The 25389-nt window shown below is 42.4% G+C and overlaps 1 protein-coding gene across 4 annotated transcripts in view; it reads right to left on the reverse strand.

Annotated features, from left to right (window-relative positions):
- Positions 1–2153: 2153 nt before the first annotated feature.
- The window catches only part of LOC106572802 (copine-5), a 213880-nt gene continuing 190644 nt past the window's right edge, over positions 2154–25389 (reverse strand). For all 4 annotated transcript variants that reach the window (XM_045696442.1, XM_045696441.1, XM_045696440.1 and 1 more), the window contains 2 exons: positions 23291–23364; positions 2154–4553 (listed from right to left, as the gene is read on the reverse strand). In XM_045696442.1, the coding sequence (XP_045552398.1) occupies positions 4332–4553; positions 23291–23364 (296 nt within the window). In that variant the 3' untranslated portion in view covers positions 2154–4331. The remainder of the gene's footprint in view (positions 4554–23290; positions 23365–25389) is intronic.

Here is a 25389-nt window from a genome sequence, read left to right on the forward strand (position 1 = left end):
GTGGTTATGCTGCTCTGCTGTGTGGTTACGCTGCTCTGCTGTGTGGTTATGCTGCTCTGCTGTGTGGTTATGCTGCTCTGCTGTGTGGTTACGCTGCTCTGCTGTGTGGTTACACTGCTCTGCTGTGTGGTTACGCTGCTCTACTCTGTGGTGATAGTGCTCTGCTGTGTGGTTATGTTGCTCTGCTGTGTGGTTACGCTGCTCTGCCATGTGGTTACACTGCTCTGCTGTGTGGTTACGCTGCTCTGCTGTGTGGTTACGCTGCTCTGCTGTGTGGTTACGCTGCTCTGCTGTGTGGTTATGCTGCTCTGCTGTGTGGTGATAGTGCTCTGCTGTGTGGTTACGCTGCTCTGCTGTGTGGTTATGCTGCTCTGCTGTGTGGTTACGCTGCTCTGCTGTGTGGTTACACTGCTCTGCTGTGTAGTTACGCTGCTCTGCTGTGTGGTTACGCTGCTCTGCTGTGTGGTTATGCTGCTCTGCTGTGTGGTTACGCTGCTCTGCTGTGTGGTTACACTGCTCTGCTGTGTGGTTACGCTGCTCTGCTGTGTGGTTACGCTGCTCTGCTGTGTGGTTACGCTGCTCTGCTGTGTGGTTATGCTGCTCTGCTGTGTGGTTACGCTGCTCTGCTGTGTGGTTACGCTGCTCTGCTGTGTGGTTACGCTGCTCTGCTGTGTGGTGATAGTGCTCTGCTGTGTGGTGATAGTGCTCTGCTGTGTGGTTACGCTGCTCTGCTGTGTGGTTACGCTGCTCTGCTGTGTGGTTACGCTGCTCTGCTGTGTGGTTACGCTGCTCTGCTGTGTGGTTACGCTGCTCTGCTGTGTGGTTATGCTGCTCTGCTGTGTGGTTATGCTGCTCTGCTGTGTGGTGATAGTGCTCTGCTGTGTGGTGATAGTGCTCTGCTGTGTGGTTATGCTGCTCTGCTGTGTGGTTACGCTGCTCTGCTGTGTGGTTATGCTGCTCTGCCGTGTGGTTACGCTGCTCTGCTGTGTGGTTATGCTGCTCTGCTGTGTGGTTACGCTGCTCTGCTGTGTGGTTACGCTGCTCTGCTGTGTGGTTACACTGCTCTGCTGTGTGGTTACGCTGCTCTACTCTGTGGTGATAGTGCTCTGCTGTGTGGTTATGTTGCTCTGCTGTGTGGTTACGCTGCTCTGCCATGTGGTTACACTGCTCTGCTGTGTGGTTACGCTGCTCTGCTGTGTAGTTACGCTGCTCTGCTGTGTGGTTACGCTGCTCTGCTGTGTGGTTATGCTGCTCTGCTGTGTGGTGATAGTGCTCTGCTGTATGGTTACGCTTCTCTGCTGTGTGGTTATGCTGCTCTGCTGTGTGGTTACGCTGCTCTGCTGTGTGGTTATGCTGCTCTGCTGTGTGGTTACGCTGCTCTGCTGTGTGGTTACGCTGCTCTGCTGTGTGGTTACGCTGCTCTGCTGTGTGGTTATGCTGCTCTGCTGTGTGGTTATGCTGCTCTGCTGTGTGGTTATGCGGCTCTGCTGTGTGGTTATGGTGCTCTGCTGTGTGGTTATGCTGCTCTGCTGTGTGGTTATGCTGCTCTGCTGTGTGGTTATGCTGCTCTGCTGTGTGGTTATGCTGCTCTGCTGTGTGGTGATAGTGCTCTGCTGTGTGGTTACGCTGCTCTGCTGTGTGGTTACGCTGCTCTGCTGTGTGGTTATGCTGCTCTGCTGTGTGGTGATAGTGCTCTGCTGTGTGGTTACGCTGCTCTGCTGTGTGGTTACGCTGCTCTGCTGTGTGGTTACGCTGCTCTGCTGTGTGGTTATGCTGCTCTGCTGTGTGGTGATAGTGCTCTGCTGTGTGGTTACGCTGCTCTGCTGTGTGGTTACGCTGCTCTGCTGTGTGGTTACGCTGCTCTGCTGTGTGGTTATGCTGCTCTGCTGTGTGGTTATGCTGCTCTGCTGTGTGGTTATGCGGCTCTGCTGTGTGGTTATGCTGCTCTGCTGTGTGGTTATGCTGCTCTGCTGTGTGGTGATAGTGCTCTGCTGTGCGGTTATGCTGCTCTGCTGTGTGGTTACGCTGCTCTGCTGTGTGGTTATGCTGCTCTGCTGTGTGGTTATGCTGCTCTGCTGTGTGGTGTTAGTGCTCTGCTGTGTGGTGATAGTGCTCTGCTGTGTGGTTATGCTGCTCTGCTGTGTGGTTACGCTGCTCTGCTGTGTGGTTATGCTGCTCTGCTGTGTGGTTACGCTGCTCTGCTTTGTGGTTACGCTGCTCTGCTGTGTGGTTACGCTGCTCTGCTGTGTGGTTACGCTGCTCTGCTGTGTGGTTACGCTGCTCTGCTGTGTGGTTACGCTGCTCTGCTGTGTGGTTACGCTGCTCTGCTGTGTGGTTACGCTGCTCTGCTGTGTGGTTATGCTGCTCTGCTGTGTGGTTACGCTGCTCTGCTGTGTGGTTATGCTGCTCTGCTGTTTGCTCAGGAAACTACTACTTTAATATGTCAACAACTTCAATTTGGCAATGCATCAACAACTCTCTCAAAGATGGCAATATTACAACAAGTCATAGATGGCATTATACTAACAATTGAAAGTTGTCTTGATACATACAGTGTGACAGAGGCAGTTCAGAACCAGGCTCGTGTTATGAGTAACCTTGTCGAAACCAGAAGACTTGTGTTGGCCCCTTCAGCTAATGGCTAGGATTTAGCTTAACGGGCTAATACAGTCTTGCGGTTCTTAGGAAACCCGGGTTCGAACCCCAGTCGGTCACATATACATCAACAACTTCAATTAAATATGGCAATACATCCCTGGCAGTAAGTCTGAAGTCTATCAGTAGTCCAGTTGAAGTGAGTAAAACAGATTGTTCACGGTATCAACTGCTCTTTGTGCAGTTGCTTTTTATATTGACTCCCTTTTTAATGACTTGTTATAAACACAATTCATATACAATATACTACAGTACTTCCAATTATTCTATTATGCCGTTCTCAAAGTATTTTTCATCGTTACGGTTTCCATCCGGTTAAAGAAAAACAATCTAGTCCAACAAAAAAAGGAATGTGGTTGACTTGACATCAAACCTGAGAAATCAAAGTGAAGAAGAAAAAAAAAGAACATTATACCAACTTTTTAGTACATTCTCACTGTTATACCCCCGCTGTCTTAATATCCATGGCACGGTATGCAAGGGTTGAGGAACAATCAAAACAGAAACAACAACATCGACCACAGCAAATATAATGAGAAGGATCATATAAACGACATGGCATTACCTCCACATACTACTACTATGTAAATGCTATGTAAATACTATGTAAATGCTATGTAAATTCTAGGCCTTTGAAGATGTGGCTATGCTCATGCATAACTAGATGTATTATAATATTAAGAATGCAGAATGTCAAGTAAATAGATTCTCATCAACAATGATATTCTAGAACTGGAAGAAATTAATTATAACAGCCCTTTCCATTATATTTGTTGTGGTAGCTGTTGGTTGCTTGTATATAATTGTGATATATATTTCAGTATCAATGCATTGTATATGATATTTGTGCTTTTTATTTGGACTGTTATAGTGCATTTTGTTGATACACATTGGATATGTGTAGGGTAAGTAAGTGTTGTATATGGTACATGAAGGCAAACTGTCACACAAACAGCTGGTCCTCTGAATAACTGTTACAGTCAAACATGTCAAATGTCATCTTCATCATTCTCAACTATTCCTAAACAGCTGGACAGTATCTAATTATCACATGCTTTATATTACAGTACTATCTGAAATAGAAATAAACAATTATTTATAGCATTGATCACCCCAACAATTGGTATGGGAAAATATGAGGATCCCCAACATGAATAAATACTGTAGTTTTTACAATAAATAAATTATACAGATGATTTCTTAGTCCCACATAAACAACCACTCTAAAAGGTATCATATGCACAAACATGATACAAACTGGCACATTCTAATAATTAATTCCCTCAAAAACCTCCCTCTCTATCTAAGGGCATACCACCCATTAAGTCACCACTTTGACAGCTAACACCTAACATTCCTTTACATCTCTCTTCTCCTCCTCTCTTTTCCTCTCCTCTCTTCCTTATCCCCCTTTCCACCCTTCCATCAGGCGTTGAAACTCAAAAGTAAAACTCCCTGATCTTCAGCGTTTTTGCTCAAAGCAGTCTTTCTGAAGTCTCGTTCCAAACAAAATAGAGTGCTATTTGTTCAGCATGACAACCAGATGAATATGTAAAGAAGAAGAGAAATGTGCCTTGAAGCATTTCCACATTTCCATTTTGCATTTCTCCATGAGGGGGTGGACCATCCAGGCTACCACCCACCCTACCCCAAACTACTTCCCCAGGGCTGGAGCCTCAGATGGGGGTGGGTGTGGGGCTCAGATAAGGGTGGGTGTGGTCCTGGTCCTCAGGGCCTGGTTCCTTTTTGGGTGGAGGCAGGGGACAGGGTTTGATACCTCTATTCTTCATGTAGAGGATGAGCTGTTCAGGGATCTCAGCCAGGACGTCTTTGGCGAGCCGGGCCATACTCAACACGTGGTTTCCTGTTCGGTCCATGTAGTCTCTGAACGGAACAAACTGCATGGGTACGGAGAGAGTAGGGGTCATTAGAAGGTAGAGAGACAGATATAGAGAGAGTAGGGGTCATTAGAAGGTAGAGAGACAGATATAGAGAGAGTAGGGGTCATTAGAAGGTAGAGAGAGACAGATATAGAGAGAGTAGGGGTCATTAGAAGGTAGAGAGACAGATATAGAGAGAGTAGGGGTCATTAGAAGGTAGAGAGAGACAGATATAGAGAGAGTAGGGGTCATTAGAAGGTAGAGAGACAGATATAGAGAGAGTAGGGGTCATTAGAAGGTAGAGAGACAGATATAGAGGGAGTAGGGGTCATTAGAAGGTAGAGAGAGACAGATACAGAGAGAGTAGGGGTCATTAGAAGGTATAGAGACAGATATAGAGAGAGTAGGGGTCAATAGAAGGTAGAGAGACAGATATAGAGAGAGTAGGGGTCAATAGAAGGTAGAGAGACAGATATAGAGAGAGTAGGGGTCATTAGAAGGTAGAGAGACAGATATAGAGAGAGTAGGGGTCATTAGAAGGTAGAGAGAGACAGATATAGAGAGAGTAGGGGTCATTAGAAGGTAGAGAGAGACAGATATAGAGAGAGTAGGGGTCATTAGAAGGTAGAGAGACAGATATAGAGAGAGTAGGGGTCATTAGAAGGTAGAGAGAGACAGATATAGAGAGAGTAGGGGTCATTAGAAGGTAGAGAGAGACAGATATAGAGAGAGTAGGGGTCATTAGAAGGTAGAGAGACAGATATAGAGAGAGTAGGGGTCATTAGAAGGTAGAGAGACAGATATAGAGAGAGTAGGGGTCATTAGAAGGTAGAGAGAGAGACAGATATAGAGAGAGTAGGGGTCATTAGAAGGTAGAGAGACAGATATATAGAGAGTAGGGGTCAATAGAAGGTAGAGAGAGAGACAGATATAGAGAGAGTAGGGGTCATTAGAAGGTAGAGAGACAGATATAGAGAGAGTAGGGGTCATTAGAAGGTAGAGAGACAGATATAGAGAGAGTAGGGGTCATTAGAAGGTAGAGAGAGAGATATAGAGAGAGTAGGGGTCATTAGAAGGTAGAGAGAGAGATATAGAGAGAGTAGGGGTCATTAGAAGGTAGAGAGAGACAGATATAGAGAGAGTAGGGGTCATTAGAAGGTAGAGAGAGACAGATATAGAGAGAGTAGGGGTCATTAGAAGGTAGAGAGACAGATATAGAGAGAGTAGGGGTCATTAGAAGGTAGAGAGACAGATATAGAGAGAGTAGGGGTCATTAGAAGGTAGAGAGACAGATATAGAGAGAGTAGGGGTCAATAGAAGGTAGAGAGACAGATATAGAGAGAGTAGGGGTCAATAGAAGGTAGAGAGACAGATATAGAGAGAGTAGGGGTCATTAGAAGGTAGAGAGACAGATATAGAGAGAGTAGGGGTCAATAGAAGGTAGAGAGACAGATATAGAGAGAGTAGGGGTCATTAGAAGGTAGAGAGAGACAGATATAGAGAGAGTAGGGGTCATTAGAAGGTAGAGAGACAGATATAGAGAGAGTAGGGGTCATTAGAAGGTAGAGAGAGAGACAGATATAGAGAGAGTAGGGGTCATTAGAAGGTAGAGAGACAGATATAGAGAGAGTAGGGGTCATTAGAAGGTAGAGAGAACAGATATAGAGAGAGTAGGGGTCATTAGAAGGTAGAGAGAACAGATATAGAGAGAGTAGGGGTCATTAGAAGGTAGAGAGAGACAGATATAGAGAGAGTAGGGGTCATTAGAAGGTAGAGAGAGACAGATATAGAGAGAGTAGGGGTCATTAGAAGGTAGAGAGACAGATATAGAGAGAGTAGGGGTCATTAGAAGGTAGAGAGAGACAGATATAGAGAGAGTAGGGGTCATTAGAAGGTAGAGAGAGACAGATATAGAGAGAGTAGGGGTCATTAGAAGGTAGAGAGACAGATATAGAGAGAGTAGGGGTCATTAGAAGGTAGAGAGAGACAGATATAGAGAGAGTAGGGGTCATTAGAAGGTAGAGAGAGACAGATATAGAGAGAGTAGGGGTCATTAGAAGGTAGAGAGACAGATATATAGAGAGTAGGGGTCATTAGAAGGTAGAGAGACAGATATAGAGAGAGTAGGGGTCATTAGAAGGTAGAGAGACAGATATATAGAGAGTAGGGGTCATTAGAAGGTAGAGAGACAGATATAGAGAGAGTAGGGGTCATTAGAAGGTAGAGAGACAGATATAGAGAGAGTAGGGGTCATTAGAAGGTAGAGAGAGACAGATATAGAGAGAGTAGGGGTCATTAGAAGGTAGAGAGAGACAGATATAGAGAGAGTAGGGGTCATTAGAAGGTAGAGAGAGACAGATATAGAGAGAGTAGGGGTCATTAGAAGGTAGAGAGAGAGACAGATATAGAGAGAGTAGGGGTCATTAGAAGGTAGAGAGACAGATATAGAGAGAGTAGGGGTCATTAGAAGGTAGAGAGACAGATATAGAGAGAGTAGGGGTCATTAGAAGGTAGAGAGACAGATATAGAGAGAGTAGGGGTCATTAGAAGGTAGAGAGAGACAGATATAGAGAGAGTAGGGGTCATTAGAAGGTAGAGAGACAGATATAGAGAGAGGGGGTCATTAGAAGGTAGAGAGACAGATATAGAGAGAGTAGGGGTCATTAGAAGGTAGAGAGACAGATATAGAGAGAGTAGGGGTCAATTAGAAGGTAGAGAGAGACAGATATAGAGAGAGTAGGGGTCATTAGAAGGTAGAGAGAGACAGATATAGAGAGAGTAGGGGTCATTAGAAGGTAGAGAGACAGATATAGAGAGAGTAGGGGTCATTAGAAGGTAGAGAGACAGATATAGAGAGAGTAGGGGTCATTAGAAGGTAGAGAGACAGATATAGAGAGAGTAGGGGTCATTAGAAGGTAGAGAGAGCAGATATAGAGAGAGTAGGGGTCATTAGAAGGTAGAGAGACAGATATAGAGAGAGTAGGGGTCATTAGAAGGTAGAGAGAGACAGATATAGAGAGAGTAGGGGTCATTAGAAGGTAGAGAGAGACAGATATAGAGAGAGTAGGGGTCATTAGAAGGTAGAGAGACAGATATAGAGAGAGTAGGGGTCATTAGAAGGTAGAGAGACAGATATAGAGAGAGTAGGGGTCATTAGAAGGTAGAGAGAACAGATATAGAGAGAGTAGGGGTCATTAGAAGGTAGAGAGAGAGCAGATATAGAGAGAGTAGGGGTCATTAGAAGGTAGAGAGACAGATATAGAGAGAGTAGGGGTCATTAGAAGGTAGAGAGACAGATATAGAGAGAGTAGGGGTCATTAGAAGGTAGAGAGAGAGACAGATATAGAGAGAGTAGGGGTCATTAGAAGGTAGAGAGAGACAGATATAGAGAGAGTAGGGGTCAATAGAAGGTAGAGAGACAGATATATAGAGAGTAGGGGTCATTAGAAGGTAGAGAGAGAGACAGATATAGAGAGAGTAGGGGTCATTAGAAGGTAGAGAGAGAACAGATATAGAGAGAGTAGGGGTCATTAAAAGGTAGAGAGACAGATATAGAGAGAGTAGGGGTCATTAGAAGGTAGAGAGACAGATATAGAGAGAGTAGGGGTCAATAGAAGGTAGAGAGAGAGACAGATATAGAGAGAGTAGGGGTCATTAGAAGGTAGAGAGAGACAGATATATAGAGAGTAGGGGTCATTAGAAGGTAGAGAGACAGATATATAGAGAGTAGGGGTCATTAGAAGGTAGAGAGACAGATATAGAGAGAGTAGGGGTCATTAGAAGGTAGAGAGACAGATATAGAGAGAGTAGGGGTCATTAGAAGGTAGAGAGACAGATATAGAGAGAGTAGGGGTCATTAGAAGGTAGAGAGAGAGACAGATATAGAGAGAGTAGGGGTCATTAGAAGGTAGAGAGAGAGACAGATATAGAGAGAGTAGGGGTCATTAGAAGGTAGAGAGAGAGACAGATATAGAGAGAGTAGGGGTCATTAGAAGGTAGAGAGAGACAGATATAGAGAGAGTAGGGGTCATTAGAAGGTAGAGAGAGACAGATATAGAGAGAGTAGGGGTCATTAGAAGGTAGAGAGAGACAGATATAGAGAGTAGGGGTCATTAGAAGGTAGAGAGAGAGACAGATATAGAGAGAGTAGGGGTCATTAGAAGGTAGAGAGAGACAGATATAGAGAGAGTAGGGGTCATTAGAAGGTAGAGAGACAGATATAGAGAGAGTAGGGGTCATTAGAAGGTAGAGAGAGACAGATATATAGAGAGTAGGGGTCATTAGAAGGTAGAGAGAGACAGATATAGAGAGAGTAGGGGTCATTAGAAGGTAGAGAGACAGATATAGAGAGAGTAGGGGTCATTAGAAGGTAGAGAGACAGATATAGAGAGAGTAGGGGTCATTAGAAGGTAGAGAGACAGATATAGAGAGAGTAGGGGTCATTAGAAGGTAGAGAGACAGATATAGAGAGAGTAGGGGTCATTAGAAGGTAGAGAGACAGATATAGAGAGAGTAGGGGTCATTAGAAGGTAGAGAGACAGATATAGAGAGAGTAGGGGTCATTAGAAGGTAGAGAGAGACAGATATAGAGAGAGTAGGGGTCATTAGAAGGTAGAGAGAGACAGATATAGAGAGAGTAGGGGTCATTAGAAGGTAGAGAGACAGATATAGAGAGAGTAGGGGTCATTAGAAGGTAGAGAGACAGATATAGAGAGAGTAGGGGTCATTAGAAGGTAGAGAGAGACAGATATAGAGAGAGTAGGGGTCATTAGAAGGTAGAGAGACAGATATAGAGAGAGTAGGGGTCATTAGAAGGTAGAGAGAGACAGATATAGAGAGTAGGGGTCATTAGAAGGTAGAGAGAGAGCAGATATAGAGAGAGTAGGGGTCATTAGAAGGTAGAGAGAGACAGATATAGAGAGAGTAGGGGTCATTAGAAGGTAGAGAGAGACAGATATAGAGAGAGTAGGGGTCATTAGAAGGTAGAGAGACAGATATAGAGAGAGGGGTCATTAGAAGGTAGAGAGACAGATATAGAGAGAGTAGGGGTCATTAGAAGGTAGAGAGAGACAGATATAGAGAGAGTAGGGGTCATTAGAAGGTAGAGAGACAGATATAGAGAGAGTAGGGGTCATTAGAAGGTAGAGAGACAGATATAGAGAGAGTAGGGGTCATTAGAAGGTAGAGAGAGACAGATATAGAGAGAGTAGGGGTCATTAGAAGGTAGAGAGAGACAGATATAGAGAGAGTAGGGGTCATTAGAAGGTAGAGAGACAGATATAGAGAGAGTAGGGGTCATTAGAAGGTAGAGAGACAGATATAGAGAGAGTAGGGGTCATTAGAAGGTAGAGAGAGACAGATATAGAGAGAGTAGGGGTCATTAGAAGGTAGAGAGAGACAGATATAGAGAGAGTAGGGGTCATTAGAAGGTAGAGAGAGAACAGATATAGAGAGAGTAGGGGTCATTAGAAGGTAGAGAGACAGATATAGAGAGAGTAGGGGTCATTAGAAGGTAGAGAGAACAGATATAGAGAGAGTAGGGGTCATTAGAAGGTAGAGAGAGACAGATATAGAGAGAGTAGGGGTCATTAGAAGGTAGAGAGAGACAGATATAGAGAGAGTAGGGGGTCATTAGAAGGTAGAGAGAGACAGATATAGAGAGAGTAGGGGTCATTAGAAGGTAGAGAGAGACAGATATAGAGAGAGTAGGGGTCATTAGAAGGTAGAGAGAGACAGATATAGAGAGAGTAGGGGTCATTAGAAGGTAGAGAGACAGATATAGAGAGAGTAGGGGTCATTAGAAGGTAGAGAGAGACAGATATAGAGAGAGTAGGGGTCATTAGAAGGTAGAGAGAGACAGATATAGAGAGAGTAGGGGTCATTAGAAGGTAGAGAGAGACAGATATAGAGAGAGTAGGGGTCATTAGAAGGTAGAGAGAGACAGATATAGAGAGAGTAGGGGTCATTAGAAGGTAGAGAGAGACAGATATAGAGAGAGTAGGGGTCATTAGAAGGTAGAGAGAGACAGATATAGAGAGAGTAGGGGTCATTAGAAGGTAGAGAGACAGATATAGAGAGAGTAGGGGTCATTAGAAGGTAGAGAGAGACAGATATAGAGAGAGTAGGGGTCATTAGAAGGTAGAGAGAGACAGATATAGAGAGAGTAGGGGTCATTAGAAGGTAGAGAGACAGATATAGAGAGAGTAGGGGTCATTAGAAGGTAGAGAGAGACAGATATAGAGAGAGTAGGGGTCATTAGAAGGTAGAGAGAGACAGATATAGAGAGAGTAGGGGTCATTAGAAGGTAGAGAGAGACAGATATAGAGAGAGTAGGGGTCATTAGAAGGTAGAGAGAGACAGATATAGAGAGAGTAGGGGTCATTAGAAGGTAGAGAGAGACAGATATAGAGAGTAGGGGTCATTAGAAGGTAGAGAGAGACAGATATAGAGAGAGTAGGGGTCATTAGAAGGTAGAGAGACAGATATAGAGAGAGTAGGGGTCATTAGAAGGTAGAGAGAGACAGATATAGAGAGAGTAGGGGTCATTAGAAGGTAGAGAGAGACAGATATAGAGAGAGTAGGGGTCATTAGAAGGTAGAGAGAGACAGATATAGAGAGAGTAGGGGTCATTAGAAGGTAGAGAGACAGATATAGAGAGAGTAGGGGTCATTAGAAGGTAGAGAGAGACAGATATAGAGAGAGTAGGGGTCATTAGAAGGTAGAGAGAGACAGATATAGAGAGAGTAGGGGTCATTAGAAGGTAGAGAGACAGATATAGAGAGTAGGGGTCATTAGAAGGTAGAGAGAGACAGATATAGAGAGAGTAGGGGTCATTAGAAGGTAGAGAGAGACAGATATAGAGAGAGTAGGGGTCATTAGAAGGTAGAGAGACAGATATAGAGAGAGTAGGGGTCATTAGAAGGTAGAGAGAGACAGATATAGAGAGAGTAGGGGTCATTAGAAGGTAGAGAGACAGATATAGAGAGAGTAGGGGTCATTAGAAGGTAGAGAGAGACAGATATAGAGAGAGTAGGGGTCATTAGAAGGTAGAGAGACAGATATAGAGAGAGTAGGGGTCATTAGAAGGTAGAGAGAGACAGATATAGAGAGAGTAGGGGTCATTAGAAGGTAGAGAGAGAGACAGATATAGAGAGAGTAGGGGTCATTAGAAGGTAGAGAGACAGATATAGAGAGAGTAGGGGTCATTAGAAGGTAGAGAGACAGATATAGAGAGAGTAGGGGTCATTAGAAGGTAGAGAGAGACAGATATAGAGAGAGTAGGGGTCATTAGAAGGTAGAGAGAGACAGATATAGAGAGAGTAGGGGTCATTAGAAGGTAGAGAGAGACAGATATAGAGAGAGTAGGGGTCATTAGAAGGTAGAGAGACAGATATAGAGAGAGTAGGGGTCATTAGAAGGTAGAGAGAGACAGATATAGAGAGAGTAGGGGTCATTAGAAGGTAGAGAGACAGATATAGAGAGAGTAGGGGTCATTAGATGGTAGAGAGAGACAGATATAGAGAGAGTAGGGGTCATTAGAAGGTAGAGAGAGAGACAGATATAGAGAGAGTAGGGGTCATTAGAAGGTAGAGAGAGAGACAGATATAGAGAGAGTAGGGGTCATTAGAAGGTAGAGAGAACAGATATAGAGAGAGTAGGGGTCATTAGAAGGTAGAGAGAGACAGATATAGAGAGAGTAGGGGTCATTAGAAGGTAGAGAGAGACAGATATAGAGAGAGTAGGGGTCATTAGAAGGTAGAGAGACAGATATAGAGAGAGTAGGGGTCATTAGAAGGTAGAGAGAGACAGATATAGAGAGAGTAGGGGTCATTAGAAGGTAGAGAGACAGATATAGAGAGAGTAGGGGTCATTAGAAGGTAGAGAGACAGATATAGAGAGAGTAGGGGTCATTAGAAGGTAGAGAGACAGATATAGAGAGAGTAGGGGTCATTAGAAGGTAGAGAGAGACAGATATAGAGAGAGTAGGGGTCATTAGAAGGTAGAGAGAGACAGATATAGAGAGAGTAGGGGTCAATAGAAGGTAGAGAGAGACAGATATAGAGAGAGTAGGGGTCATTAGAAGGTAGAGAGAGACAGATATAGAGAGAGTAGGGGTCATTAGAAGGTAGAGAGAGACAGATATAGAGAGAGTAGGGGTCATTAGAAGGTAGAGAGACAGATATAGAGAGAGTAGGGGTCATTAGAAGGTAGAGAGACAGATATAGAGAGAGTAGGGGTCATTAGAAGGTAGAGAGAGCAGATATAGAGAGAGTAGGGGTCATTAGAAGGTAGAGAGAGACAGATATAGAGAGAGTAGGGGTCATTAGAAGGTAGAGAGACAGATATAGAGAGAGTAGGGGTCATTAGAAGGTAGAGAGAGACAGATATAGAGAGAGTAGGGGTCATTAGAAGGTAGAGAGAGACAGATATAGAGAGAGTAGGGGTCATTAGAAGGTAGAGAGACAGATATAGAGAGAGTAGGGGTCATTAGAAGGTAGAGAGAGACAGATATAGAGAGAGTAGGGGTCATTAGAAGGTAGAGAGAGACAGATATAGAGAGAGTAGGGGTCATTAGAAGGTAGAGAGAGACAGATATAGAGAGAGTAGGGGTCATTAGAAGGTAGAGAGACAGATATAGAGAGAGTAGGGGTCATTAGAAGGTAGAGAGAGACAGATATAGAGAGAGTAGGGGTCATTAGAAGGTAGAGAGACAGATATAGAGAGAGTAGGGGTCATTAGAAGGTAGAGAGAGACAGATATAGAGAGAGTAGGGGTCATTAGAAGGTAGAGAGAGACAGATATAGAGAGAGTAGGGGTCATTAGAAGGTAGAGAGACAGATATAGAGAGAGTAGGGGTCATTAGAAGGTAGAGAGAGACAGATATAGAGAGAGTAGGGGTCATTAGAAGGTAGAGAGAGCAGATATAGAGAGAGTAGGGGTCATTAGAAGGTAGAGAGAGACAGATATAGAGAGAGTAGGGGTCATTAGAAGGTAGAGAGAGACAGATATAGAGAGAGTAGGGGTCATTAGAAGGTAGAGAGAGACAGATATAGAGAGAGTAGGGGTCATTAGAAGGTAGAGAGACAGATATAGAGAGAGTAGGGGTCATTAGAAGGTAGAGAGACAGATATAGAGAGAGTAGGGGTCATTAGAAGGTAGAGAGACAGATATAGAGAGAGTAGGGGTCATTAGAAGGTAGAGAGAGACAGATATAGAGAGAGTAGGGGTCATTAGAAGGTAGAGAGAGACAGATATAGAGAGAGTAGGGGTCAATAGAAGGTAGAGAGACAGATATAGAGAGAGTAGGGGTCATTAGAAGGTAGAGAGACAGATATAGAGAGAGTAGGGTCATTAGAAGGTAGAGAGAGACAGATATAGAGAGAGTAGGGGTCATTAGAAGGTAGAGAGAGACAGATATAGAGAGAGTAGGGGTCATTAGAAGGTAGAGAGAGACAGATATAGAGAGAGTAGGGGTCATTAGAAGGTAGAGAGACAGATATAGAGAGAGTAGGGGTCATTAGAAGGTAGAGAGAGACAGATATAGAGAGAGTAGGGGTCATTAGAAGGTAGAGAGAGACAGATATAGAGAGAGTAGGGGTCATTAGAAGGTAGAGAGAGACAGATATAGAGAGAGTAGGGGTCATTAGAAGGTAGAGAGAGACAGATATAGAGAGAGTAGGGGTCATTAGAAGGTAGAGAGAGACAGATATAGAGAGAGTAGGGGTCATTAGAAGGTAGAGAGAGAGCAGATATAGAGAGAGTAGGGGTCATTAGAAGGTAGAGAGAGAGACAGATATAGAGAGTAGGGGGTCAATAGAAGGTAGAGAGAGACAGATATAGAGAGAGTAGGGGTCATTAGAAGGTAGAGAGAGACAGATATAGAGAGAGTAGGGGTCAATAGAAGGTAGAGAGAGAGCAGATATAGAGAGAGTAGGGGTCATTAGAAGGTAGAGAGACAGATATAGAGAGAGTAGGGGTCATTAGAAGGTAGAGAGAGACAGATATAGAGAGAGTAGGGGGTCATTAGAAGGTAGAGAGAGACAGATATAGAGAGAGTAGGGGTCATTAGAAGGTAGAGAGAGACAGATATAGAGAGAGTAGGGGTCATTAGAAGGTAGAGAGACAGATATAGAGAGAGTAGGGGTCATTAGAAGGTAGAGAGAGACAGATATAGAGAGAGTAGGGGTCATTAGAAGGTAGGAGAGACAGATATAGAGAGAGTAGGGGTCATTAGAAGGTAGAGAGAGACAGATATAGAGAGAGTAGGGGTCATTAGAAGGTAGAGAGAGACAGATATAGAGAGAGTAGGGGTCATTAGAAGGTAGAGAGAGAGACAGATATAGAGAGAGTAGGGGTCATTAGAAGGTAGAGAGACAGATATAGAGAGAGTAGGGGTCATTAGAAGGTAGAGAGACAGATATAGAGAGAGTAGGGGTCATTAGAAGGTAGAGAGAGACAGATATAGAGAGAGTAGGGGTCATTAGAAGGTAGAGAGAACAGATATAGAGAGAGTAGGGGTCATTAGAAGGTAGAGAGAGACAGATATAGAGAGAGTAGGGGTCATTAGAAGGTAGAGAGACAGATATAGAGAGAGTAGGGGTCATTAGAAGGTAGAGAGAGACAGATATAGAGAGAGTAGGGGTCATTAGAAGGTAGAGAGACAGATATAGAGAGAGTAGGGGTCATTAGAAGGTAGAGAGAGACAGATATAGAGAGAGTAGGGGTCATTAGAAGGTAGAGAGACAGATATAGAGAGAGTAGGGGTCATTAGAAGGTAGAGAGACAGATATAGAGAGAGTAGGGGTCATTAGAAGGTAGAGAGACAGATATAGAGAGAGTAGGGGTCATTAGAAGGTAGAGAGAGACAGATATAGAGAGAGTAGGGGGTCATTAGAAGGTAGAGAGACAGATATAGAGAGAGTAGGGGTCAATAGAAGGTAGAGAGAGCAGATATAGAGAGAGTAGGGGTCAATAGAAGGTAGAGAGACAGATATAGAGAGAGTAGGGGTCATTAGAAGGTAGAGAGAGACAGATATAGAGAGAGTAGGGGTCATTAGAAGGTAGAGAGAACAGATATAGAGAGAGTAGGGGTCAATAGAAGGTAGAGAGACAGATATAGAGAGAGTAGGGGTCATTAGAAGGTAGAGAGAGACAGATATAGAGAGAGTAGGGGTCATTAGAAGGTAGAGAGACAGATATAGAGAGAGTAGGGGTCAATAGAAGGTAGAGAGAGACAGATATAGAGAGAGTAGGGGTCATTAGAAGGTAGAGAGAGACAGATATAGAGAGAGTAGGGGTCATTAGAAGGTAGAGAGACAGATATAGAGAGAGTAGGGGTCATTAGAAGGTAGAGAGACAGATATAGAGAGAGTAGGGGTCATTAGAAGGTAGAGAGAGACAGATATAGAGAGAGTAGGGGTCATTAGAAGGTAGAGAGAGACAGATATAGAGAGAGTAGGGGTCATTAGAAGGTAGAGAGAGACAGATATAGAGAGAGTAGGGGTCATTAGAAGGTAGAGAGAGACAGATATAGAGAGAGTAGGGGTCATTAGAAGGTAGAGAGACAGATATAGAGAGAGTAGGGGTCATTAGAAGGTAGAGAGACAGATATATAGAGAGTAGGGGTCATTAGAAGGTAGAGAGACAGATATAGAGAGAGTAGGGGTCATTAGAAGGTAGAGAGACAGATATAGAGAGAGTAGGGGTCATTAGAAGGTAGAGAGACAGATATAGAGAGAGTAGGGGTCATTAGAAGGTAGAGAGAGAGACAGATATAGAGAGAGTAGGGGTCATTAGAAGGTAGAGAGAGATATAGAGAGAGTAGGGGTCATTAGAAGGTAGAGAGAGACAGATATATAGAGAGTAGGGGTCATTAGAAGGTAGAGAGACAGATATAGAGAGAGTTGTGGTCATTAGAAGGTAGAGAGAGACAGATATAGAGAGAGTAGGGGTCAATAGAAGGTAGAGAGACAGATATAGAGAGAGTAGGGGTCATTAGAAGGTAGAGAGACAGATATAGAGAGAGTAGGGGTCATTAGAAGGTAGAGAGACAGATATATAGAGAGTAGGGGTCATTAGAAGGTAGAGAGACAGATATAGAGAGAGTAGGGGTCATTAGAAGGTAGAGAGAGACAGATATAGAGAGAGTAGGGGTCATTAGAAGGTAGAGAGAGACAGATATAGAGAGAGTAGGGGTCAATAGAAGGTAGAGAGACAGATATAGAGAGAGTAGGGGTCAATAGAAGGTAGAGAGACAGATATAGAGAGAGTAGGGGTCATTAGAATGTAGAGAGACAGATATAGAGAGAGTAGGGGTCATTAGAAGGTAGAGAGACAGATATAGAGAGAGTAGGGGTCATTAGAAGGTAGAGAGAGACAGATATAGAGAGAGTAGGGGTCATTAGAAGGTAGAGAGAGACAGATATAGAGAGAGTAGGGGTCATTAGAAGGTAGAGAGACAGATATAGAGAGAGTAGGGGTCATTAGAAGGTAGAGAGACAGATATAGAGAGAGTAGGGGTCATTAGAAGGTAGAGAGACAGATATAGAGAGAGTAGGGGTCATTAGAAGGTAGAGAGAGAGACAGATATAGAGAGAGTAGGGGTCATTAGAAGGTAGAGAGAGACAGATATAGAGAGAGTAGGGGTCATTAGAAGGTAGAGAGACAGATATAGAGAGAGTAGGGGTCATTAGAAGGTAGAGAGAGAGACAGATATAGAGAGAGTAGGGGTCATAAGAAGGTAGAGAGAGAGACAGATATAGAGAGAGTAGGGGTCAATAGAAGGTAGAGAGACAGATATAGAGAGAGTAGGGGTCATTAGATGGTAGAGAGAGACAGATATAGAGAGAGTAGGGGTCATTAGAAGGTAGAGAGAGAGACAGATATAGAGAGAGTAGGGGTCAATAGAAGGTAGAGAGAGAGATATAGAGAGAGTAGGGGTCAATAGAAGGTAGAGAGAGACAGATATAGAGAGAGTAGGGGTCATTAGAAGGTAGAGAGACAGATATAGAGAGAGTAGGGGTCATTAGAAGGTAGAGAGAGACAGATATAGAGAGAGTAGGGGTCAATAGAAGGTAGAGAGAGACAGATATAGAGAGAGTAGGGGTCATTAGAAGGTAGAGAGACAGATATAGAGAGAGTAGGGGTCATTAGAAGGTAGAGAGACAGATATAGAGAGAGTAGGGGTCATTAGAAGGTAGAGAGAGACAGATATAGAGAGAGTAGGGGTCATTAGAAGGTAGAGAGAGAGATATAGAGAGAGTAGGGGTCATTAGAAGGTAGAGAGACAGATGTAGGGGTCATTAGAAGATAGAGAGACAGATATAGAGAGAGTAGGGGTCATTAGAAGGTAGAGAGACAGATATAGAGAGAGTAGGGGTCATTAGAAGGTAGAGAGACAGATATAGAGAGAGTAGGGGTCATTAGAAGGTAGAGAGAGACAGATATAGAGAGAGTAGGGGTCATTAGAAGGTAGAGAGAGAGACAGATATAGAGAGAGTAGGGGTCATTAGAAGGTAGAGAGAGAGATATAGAGAGAGTAGGGGTCATTAGAAGGTAGAGAGACAGATATAGAGAGAGTAGGGGTCATTAGAAGGTAGAGAGAGACAGATATAGAGAGAGTAGGGGTCATTAGAAGGTAGAGAGACAGATATAGAGAGAGTATGGGTCATTAGAAGGTAGAGAGACAGATATAGAGAGAGTAGGGGTCATTAGAAGGTAGAGAGACAGATATAGAGAGAGTAGGGGTCATTAGAAGGTAGAGAGAGACAGATATAGAGAGAGTAGGGGTCATTAGAAGGTAGAGAGACAGATATAGAGAGAGTAGGGGTCATTAGAAGGTAGAGAGAGACAGATATAGAGAGAGTAGGGGTCATTAGAAGGTAGAGAGACAGATATAGAGAGAGTAGGGGTCATTAGAAGGTAGAGAGACAGATATAGAGAGAGTAGGGGTCATTAGAAGGTAGAGAGACAGATATAGAGAGAGTAGGGGTCATTAGAAGGTAGAGAGAGAGACAGATATAGAGAGAGTAGGGGTCATTAGAAGGTAGAGAGACAGATATAGAGAGAGTAGGGGTCAATAGAAGGTAGAGAGACAGATATAGAGAGAGTAGGGGTCAATAGAAGGTAGAGAGACAGATATAGAGAGAGTAGGGGTCATTAGAAGGTAGAGAGACAGATATAGAGAGAGTAGGGGTCATTAGAAGGTAGAGAGACAGATATAGAGAGAGTAGGGGTCAATAGAAGGTAGAGAGACAGATATAGAGAGAGTAGGGGTCAATAGAAGGTAGAGAGAGACAGATATAGAGAGAGTAGGGGTCATTAGAAGGTAGAGAGACAGATATAGAGAGAGTAGGGGTCATTAGAAGGTAGAGAGACAGATATAGAGAGAGTAGGGGTCATTAGATGGTAGAGAGAGACAGATATAGAGAGAGTAGGGGTCATTAGAAGGTAGAGAGACAGATATAGAGAGAGTAGGGGTCATTAGAAGGTAGAGAGACAGATATAGAGAGAGTAGGGGTCATTAGAAGGTAGAGAGAGACAGATATAGAGAGAGTAGGGGTCATTAGAAGGTAGAGAGACAGATATAGAGAGAGTAGGGGTCATTAGAAGGTAGAGAGAGACAGATATAGAGAGAGTAGGGGTCATTAGAAGGTAGAGAGAGAGATATAGAGAGAGTAGGGGTCATTAGAAGGTAGAGAGACAGATATAGAGAGAGTAGGGGTCATTAGAAGGTAGAGAGACAGATATATAGAGAGTAGGGGTCATTAGAAGGTAGAGAGACAGATATAGAGAGAGTAGGGGTCATTAGAAGGTAGAGAGACAGATATAGAGAGAGTAGGGGTCATTAGAAGGTAGAGAGACAGATATAGAGAGAGTAGGGGTCAATAGAAGGTAGAGAGACAGATATAGAGAGAGTAGGGGTCATTAGAAGGTAGAGAGACAGATATAGAGAGAGTAGGGGTCATTAGAAGGTAGAGAGACAGATATAGAGAGAGTAGGGGTCATTAGAAGGTAGAGAGACAGATATAGAGAGAGTAGGGGTCATTAGAAGGTAGAGAGACAGATATAGAGAGAGTAGGGGTCAATAGAAGGTAGAGAGACAGATATAGAGAGAGTAGGGGTCATTAGAAGGTAGAGAGACAGATATAGAGAGAGTAGGGGTCATTAGAAGGTAGAGAGAGATATAGAGAGAGTAGGGGTCATTAGAAGGTAGAGAGAGAGATATAGAGAGAGTAGGGGTCATTAGAAGGTAGAGAGACAGATATAGAGAGAGTAGGGGTCAATAGAAGGTAGAGAGACAGATATAGAGAGAGTAGGGGTCATTAGATGGTAGAGAGACAGATATAGAGAGAGTAGGGGTCATTAGAAGGTAGAGAGAGACAGATATAGAGAGAGTAGGGGTCATTAGAAGGTAGAGAGACAGATATAGAGAGAGTAGGGGTCAATAGAAGGTAGAGAGACAGATATAGAGAGAGTAGGGGTCATTAGAAGGTAGAGAGAGACAGATATAGAGAGAGTAGGGGTCATTAGAAGGTAGAGAGACAGATATAGAGAGAGTAGGGGTCATTAGAAGGTAGAGAGAGACAGATATAGAGAGAGTAGGGGTCATTAGAAGGTAGAGAGAGACAGATATAGAGAGAGTAGGGGTCATTAGAAGGTAGAGAGACAGATATAGAGAGAGTAGGGGTCATTAGAAGGTAGAGAGACAGATATAGAGAGAGTAGGGGTCATTAGAAGGTAGAGAGACAGATATAGAGAAAGTAGGGGTCATTAGAAGGTAGAGAGACAGATATAGAGAGAGTAGGGGTCATTAGAAGGTAGAGAGACAGATATAGAGAGAGTAGGGGTCATTAGAAGGTAGAGAGACAGATATAGAGAGAGTAGGGGTCATTAGAAGGTAGAGAGAGACAGATATAGAGAGAGTAGGGGTCATTAGAAGTGACAGTTGGAAGGTAGAGAGAGAGACAGATATAGAGGGAGACAGAGAGTAGGGACCGAGGCAGGATTCGTAACCCAATTGCCAGTGGGTATGTGTGGTCTGCCGTCGGCAGTGCTACCACTAGTCCAAACTCCTGCACAAGGGATCATTTCTGTAGTGCTGGGACGTGTCTCCAAATGGAGCATCGCAAATAGGTGACAAATGGTACCAATATGCTCACATCAGAATGTTATTGATATTTCAATTCAGAAATGTAATATTTTTGTTTCTTTTTTCACTCATGATTGATTTTCTCGTAAGATGTCAGATTGCTGGGTTGGGGGAGTGGGGTTTTCACAAAAGGAAACTCTGCTGACTGGCAGAGGGGAAGAGCAAAGAAAGTAAACATTGTTTACCTGTACAATATCTCTCTACAGGGTTAGAATAGGAAGTTAATTACCTGTACAATATCGCTCAACAGGGTTAGAATAGGAAGTTAATTACCTGTACAATATCTCTCTACAGGATTAGAATAGGAAGTTAATTACCTGTACAATATCTCTCAACAGGGTTAGAATAGGAAGTTAATTACCTGTACAATATCTCTCTACAGGGTTAGAATAGGAAGTTAATTACCTGTACAATATCTCTCTACAGGGTTAGAATAGGAAGTTAATTACCTGTACAATATCGCTCAACAGGGTTAGAATAGGAAGTTAATTACCTGTACAATATCTCTCTACAGGGTTAGAATAGGAAGTTAATTACCTGTACAATATCGCTCAACAGGGTTAGAATAGGAAGTTAATTACCTGTACAATATCTCTCTACAGGGTTAGAATAGGAAGTTAATTACCTGTACAATATCTCTCTACAGGGTTAGAATAGGAAGTTAATTACCTGTACAATATCTCTCTACAGGGTTAGAATAGGAAGTTAATTACCTGTACAATATCTCTCTACAGGGTTAGAATAGGAAGTTAATTACCTGTACAATATCTCTCTACAGGGTTAGAATAGGAAGTTAATTACCTGTACAATATCTCTCTACAGGGTTAGAATAGGAAGTTAATTACCTGTACAATGTCTCTCTACAGGGTTAGAATAGGAAGTTAATTACCTGTACAATATCTCTCTACAGGGTTAGAATAGGAAGTTAATTACCTGTACAATATCGCTCAACAGGGTTAGAATAGGAAGTTAATTACCTGTACAATATCTCTCTACAGGGTTAGAATAGGAAGTTAATTACCTGTACAATATCGCTCAACAGGGTTAGAATAGGAAGTTAATTACCTGTACAATATCTCTCTACAGGGTTAGAATAGGAAGTTAATTACCTGTACAATATCTCTCTACAGGGTTAGAATAGGAAGTTAATTACCTGTACAATATCTCTCTACAGGGTTAGAATAGGAAGTTAATTACCTGTACAATATCTCTCTACAGGGTTAGAATAGGAAGTTAATTACCTGTACAATATCGCTCAACAGGGTTAGAATAGGAAGTTAATTACCTGTACAATATCGCTCAACAGGGTTAGAATAGGAAGTTAATTACCTGTACAATATCGCTCAACAGGGTTAGAATAGGAAGTTAATTACCTGTACAATATCGCTCAACAGGGTTAGAATAGGAAGTTAATTACCTGTACAATATCTCTCTACAGGGTTAGAATAGGAAGTTAATTACCTGTACAATATCTCTCTACAGGGTTAGAATAGGAAGTTAATTACCTGTACAATATCTCTCTACAGGGTTAGAATAGGAAGTTAATTACCTGTACAATATCTCTCTACAGGGTTAGAATAGGAAGTTAATTACCTGTACAATATCTCTCTACAGGGTTAGAATAGGAAGTTAATTACCTGTACAATATCTCTCTACAGGGTTAGAATAGGAAGTTAATTACCTGTACAATATCGCTCAACAGGGTTAGAATAGGAAGTTAATTACCTGTACAATATCTCTCTACAGGGTTAGAATAGGAAGTTAATTACCTGTACAATATCGCTCAACAGGGTTAGAATAGGAAGTTAATTACCTGTACAATATCGCTCAACAGGGTTAGAATAGGAAGTTAATTACCTGTTCAATGTCTCTCTACAGGGTTAGAATAGGAAGTTAATTACCTGTACAATGTCTCTCTACAGGGTTAGAATAGGAAGTTAATTACCTGTACAATATCTCTCTACAGGGTTAGAATAGGAAGTTAATTACCTGTACAATATCTCTCTACAGGGTTAGAATAGGAAGTTAATTACCTGTACAATATCTCTCTACAGGGTTAGAATAGGAAGTTAATTACCTGTACAATATCTCTCTACAGGGTTAGAATAGGAAGTTAATTACCTGTACAATATCGCTCAACAGGGTTAGAATAGGAAGTTAATTACCTGTACAATATCTCTCTACAGGGTTAGAATAGGAAGTTAATTACCTGTACAATATCGCTCAACAGGGTTAGAATAGGAAGTTAATTACCTGTACAATATCGCTCAACAGGGTTAGAATAGGAAGTTAATTACCTGTTCAATGTCTCTCTACAGGGTTAGAATAGGAAGTTAATTACCTGTACAATGTCTCTCTACAGGGTTAGAATAGGAAGTTAATTACCTGTACAATATCTCTCTACAGGGTTAGAATAGGAAGTTAATTACCTGTACAATATCTCTCTACAGGGTTAGAATAGGAAGTTAATTACCTGTACAATATCTCTCTACAGGGTTAGAATAGGAAGTTAATTACCTGTTCAATGTCTCTCTACAGGATTAGAATAGGAAGTTAATTACCTGTACAATGTCTCTCTACAGGGTTAGAATAGGAAGTTAATTACCTGTACAATGTCTCTTTCTGCGAGCTTCCCTCGCGAGGAGATTCTGATGTCATCACCGTCCAACTCCACCATGGCTACCGGAAAGAGAAGAGACCAGTTTAAACCTCTACTGTCTGGGTGAGTCACTACCCTTCATAGTGTCTTATAACACCAGGTTAAACCTCTACTGTCTGGGAGAGTCACTACCCTTCATAGTGTCTTATAACACCAGGTTAAACCTCTACTGTCTGGGTGAGTCACTACCCTTCATAGTGTCTTATAACACCAGTTTAAACCTCTACTGTCTGGGTGAGTCACTACCCTTCATAGTGTCTTATAACACCAGTTTAAACCTCTACTGTCTGGGTGAGTCACTACCCTTCATAGTGTCTTATAACACCAGTTTAAACCTCTACTGTCTGGGTGAGTCACTACCCTTCATAGTGTCTTATAACACCAGTTTAAACCTCTACTGTCTGGGTGAGTCACTACCCTTCATAGTGTCTTATAACACCAGGTTAAACATCTAGTGTCTGGGTGAGTCACTACCCTTCATAGTGTCTTATAACACCAGTTTAAACCTCTACTGTCTGGGCAAGTCACTACCCTTCATAGTGTCTTATAACACCAGTTTAAACCTCTACTGTCTGGGTGAGTCACTACCCTTCATAGTTTCTTATAACACCAGTTTAAACCTCTACTGTCTGGGTGAGTCACTACCCTTCATAGTGTCTTATAACACTAGTTTAAACCTCTACTGTCTGGTCAAGTCACTACCCTTCATAGTGTCTTATAACACCAGTTTAAACCTCTACTGTCTGGGTGAGTCACTACCCTTCATAGTGTCTTATAACACTAGTTTAAACCTCTACTGTCTGGGTGAGTCACTACCCTTCATAATGTCTTATAACACCAGTTTAAACCTCTAGTGTCTGGGTGAGTCACTACCCTTCATAGTGTCTTATAACACCAGTTTAAACCTCTAGTGTCTGGGTGAGTCACTACCCTTCATAGTGTCTTATAACACCAGTTTAAACCTCTACTGTCTGGGCAAGTCACTACCCTTCATAGTGTCTTATAACACTACTGCCTGTATCTTTACCCATTATGGTGGCTTTATATTAAACCAGTTTAAATCTCTACTGCCTGTGTATCTTTACCCATTATGGTGGCTTTATATTAAACCAGTTTAAATCTCTACTGTCTGTGTATCTTTACCCATTATGGTGGCTTTATATTAAACCAGTTTAAATCTCTACTGCCTGTGTATCTTTACCCATTATGGTGGCTTTATATTAAACCAGTTTAAATCTCTACTGCCTGTGTATCTTTACCCATTATGGTGGCTTTATATTAAACCAGTTTAAATCTCTACTGCCTGTGTATCTTTACCCATTATGGTGGCTTTATATTAAACCAGTTTAAATCTCTACTGCCTGTGTATCTTTACCCATTATGGTGGCTTTATATTAAACCAGTTTAAATCTCTACTGCCTGTGTATCTTTACCCATTATGGTGGCTTTATATTAAACCAGTTTAAATCTCTACAGTCTGTGTATCTTTACCCATTATGGTGGCTTTATATTAAACCAGTTTAAATCTCTACTGCCTGTGTATCTTTACCCATTATGGTGGCTTTATATTAAACCAGTTTAAATCTCTACAGTCTGTGTATCTTTACCCATTATTGTGGCTTTATATTAAACCAGTTTAAATCTCTACTGCCTGTGTATCTTTACCCATTATGGTGGCTTTATATTAAACCAGTTTAAATCTCTACTGCCTGTGTATCTTTACCCATTATGGTGGCTTTATATTAAACCAGTTTAAATCTCTACTGCCTGTGTATCTTTACCCATTATGGTGGCTTTATATTAAACCAGTTTAAATCTCTACTGCCTGTGTATCTTTACCCATTATGGTGGCTTTATATTAAACCAGTTTAAATCTCTACTGTCTGTGTATCTTTACCCATTATGGTGGCTTTATATTAAACCAGTTTAAATCTCTACAGTCTGTGTATCTTTACCCATTATGGTGGCTTTATATTAAACCAGTTTAAATCTCTACAGTCTGTGTATCTTTACCCATTATGGTGGCTTTATATTAAACCAGTTTA

Source organism: Salmo salar, chromosome ssa15 (assembly GCF_905237065.1).
Source record: "Salmo salar chromosome ssa15, Ssal_v3.1, whole genome shotgun sequence".
Taxonomy (NCBI): domain Eukaryota; kingdom Metazoa; phylum Chordata; class Actinopteri; order Salmoniformes; family Salmonidae; genus Salmo; species Salmo salar.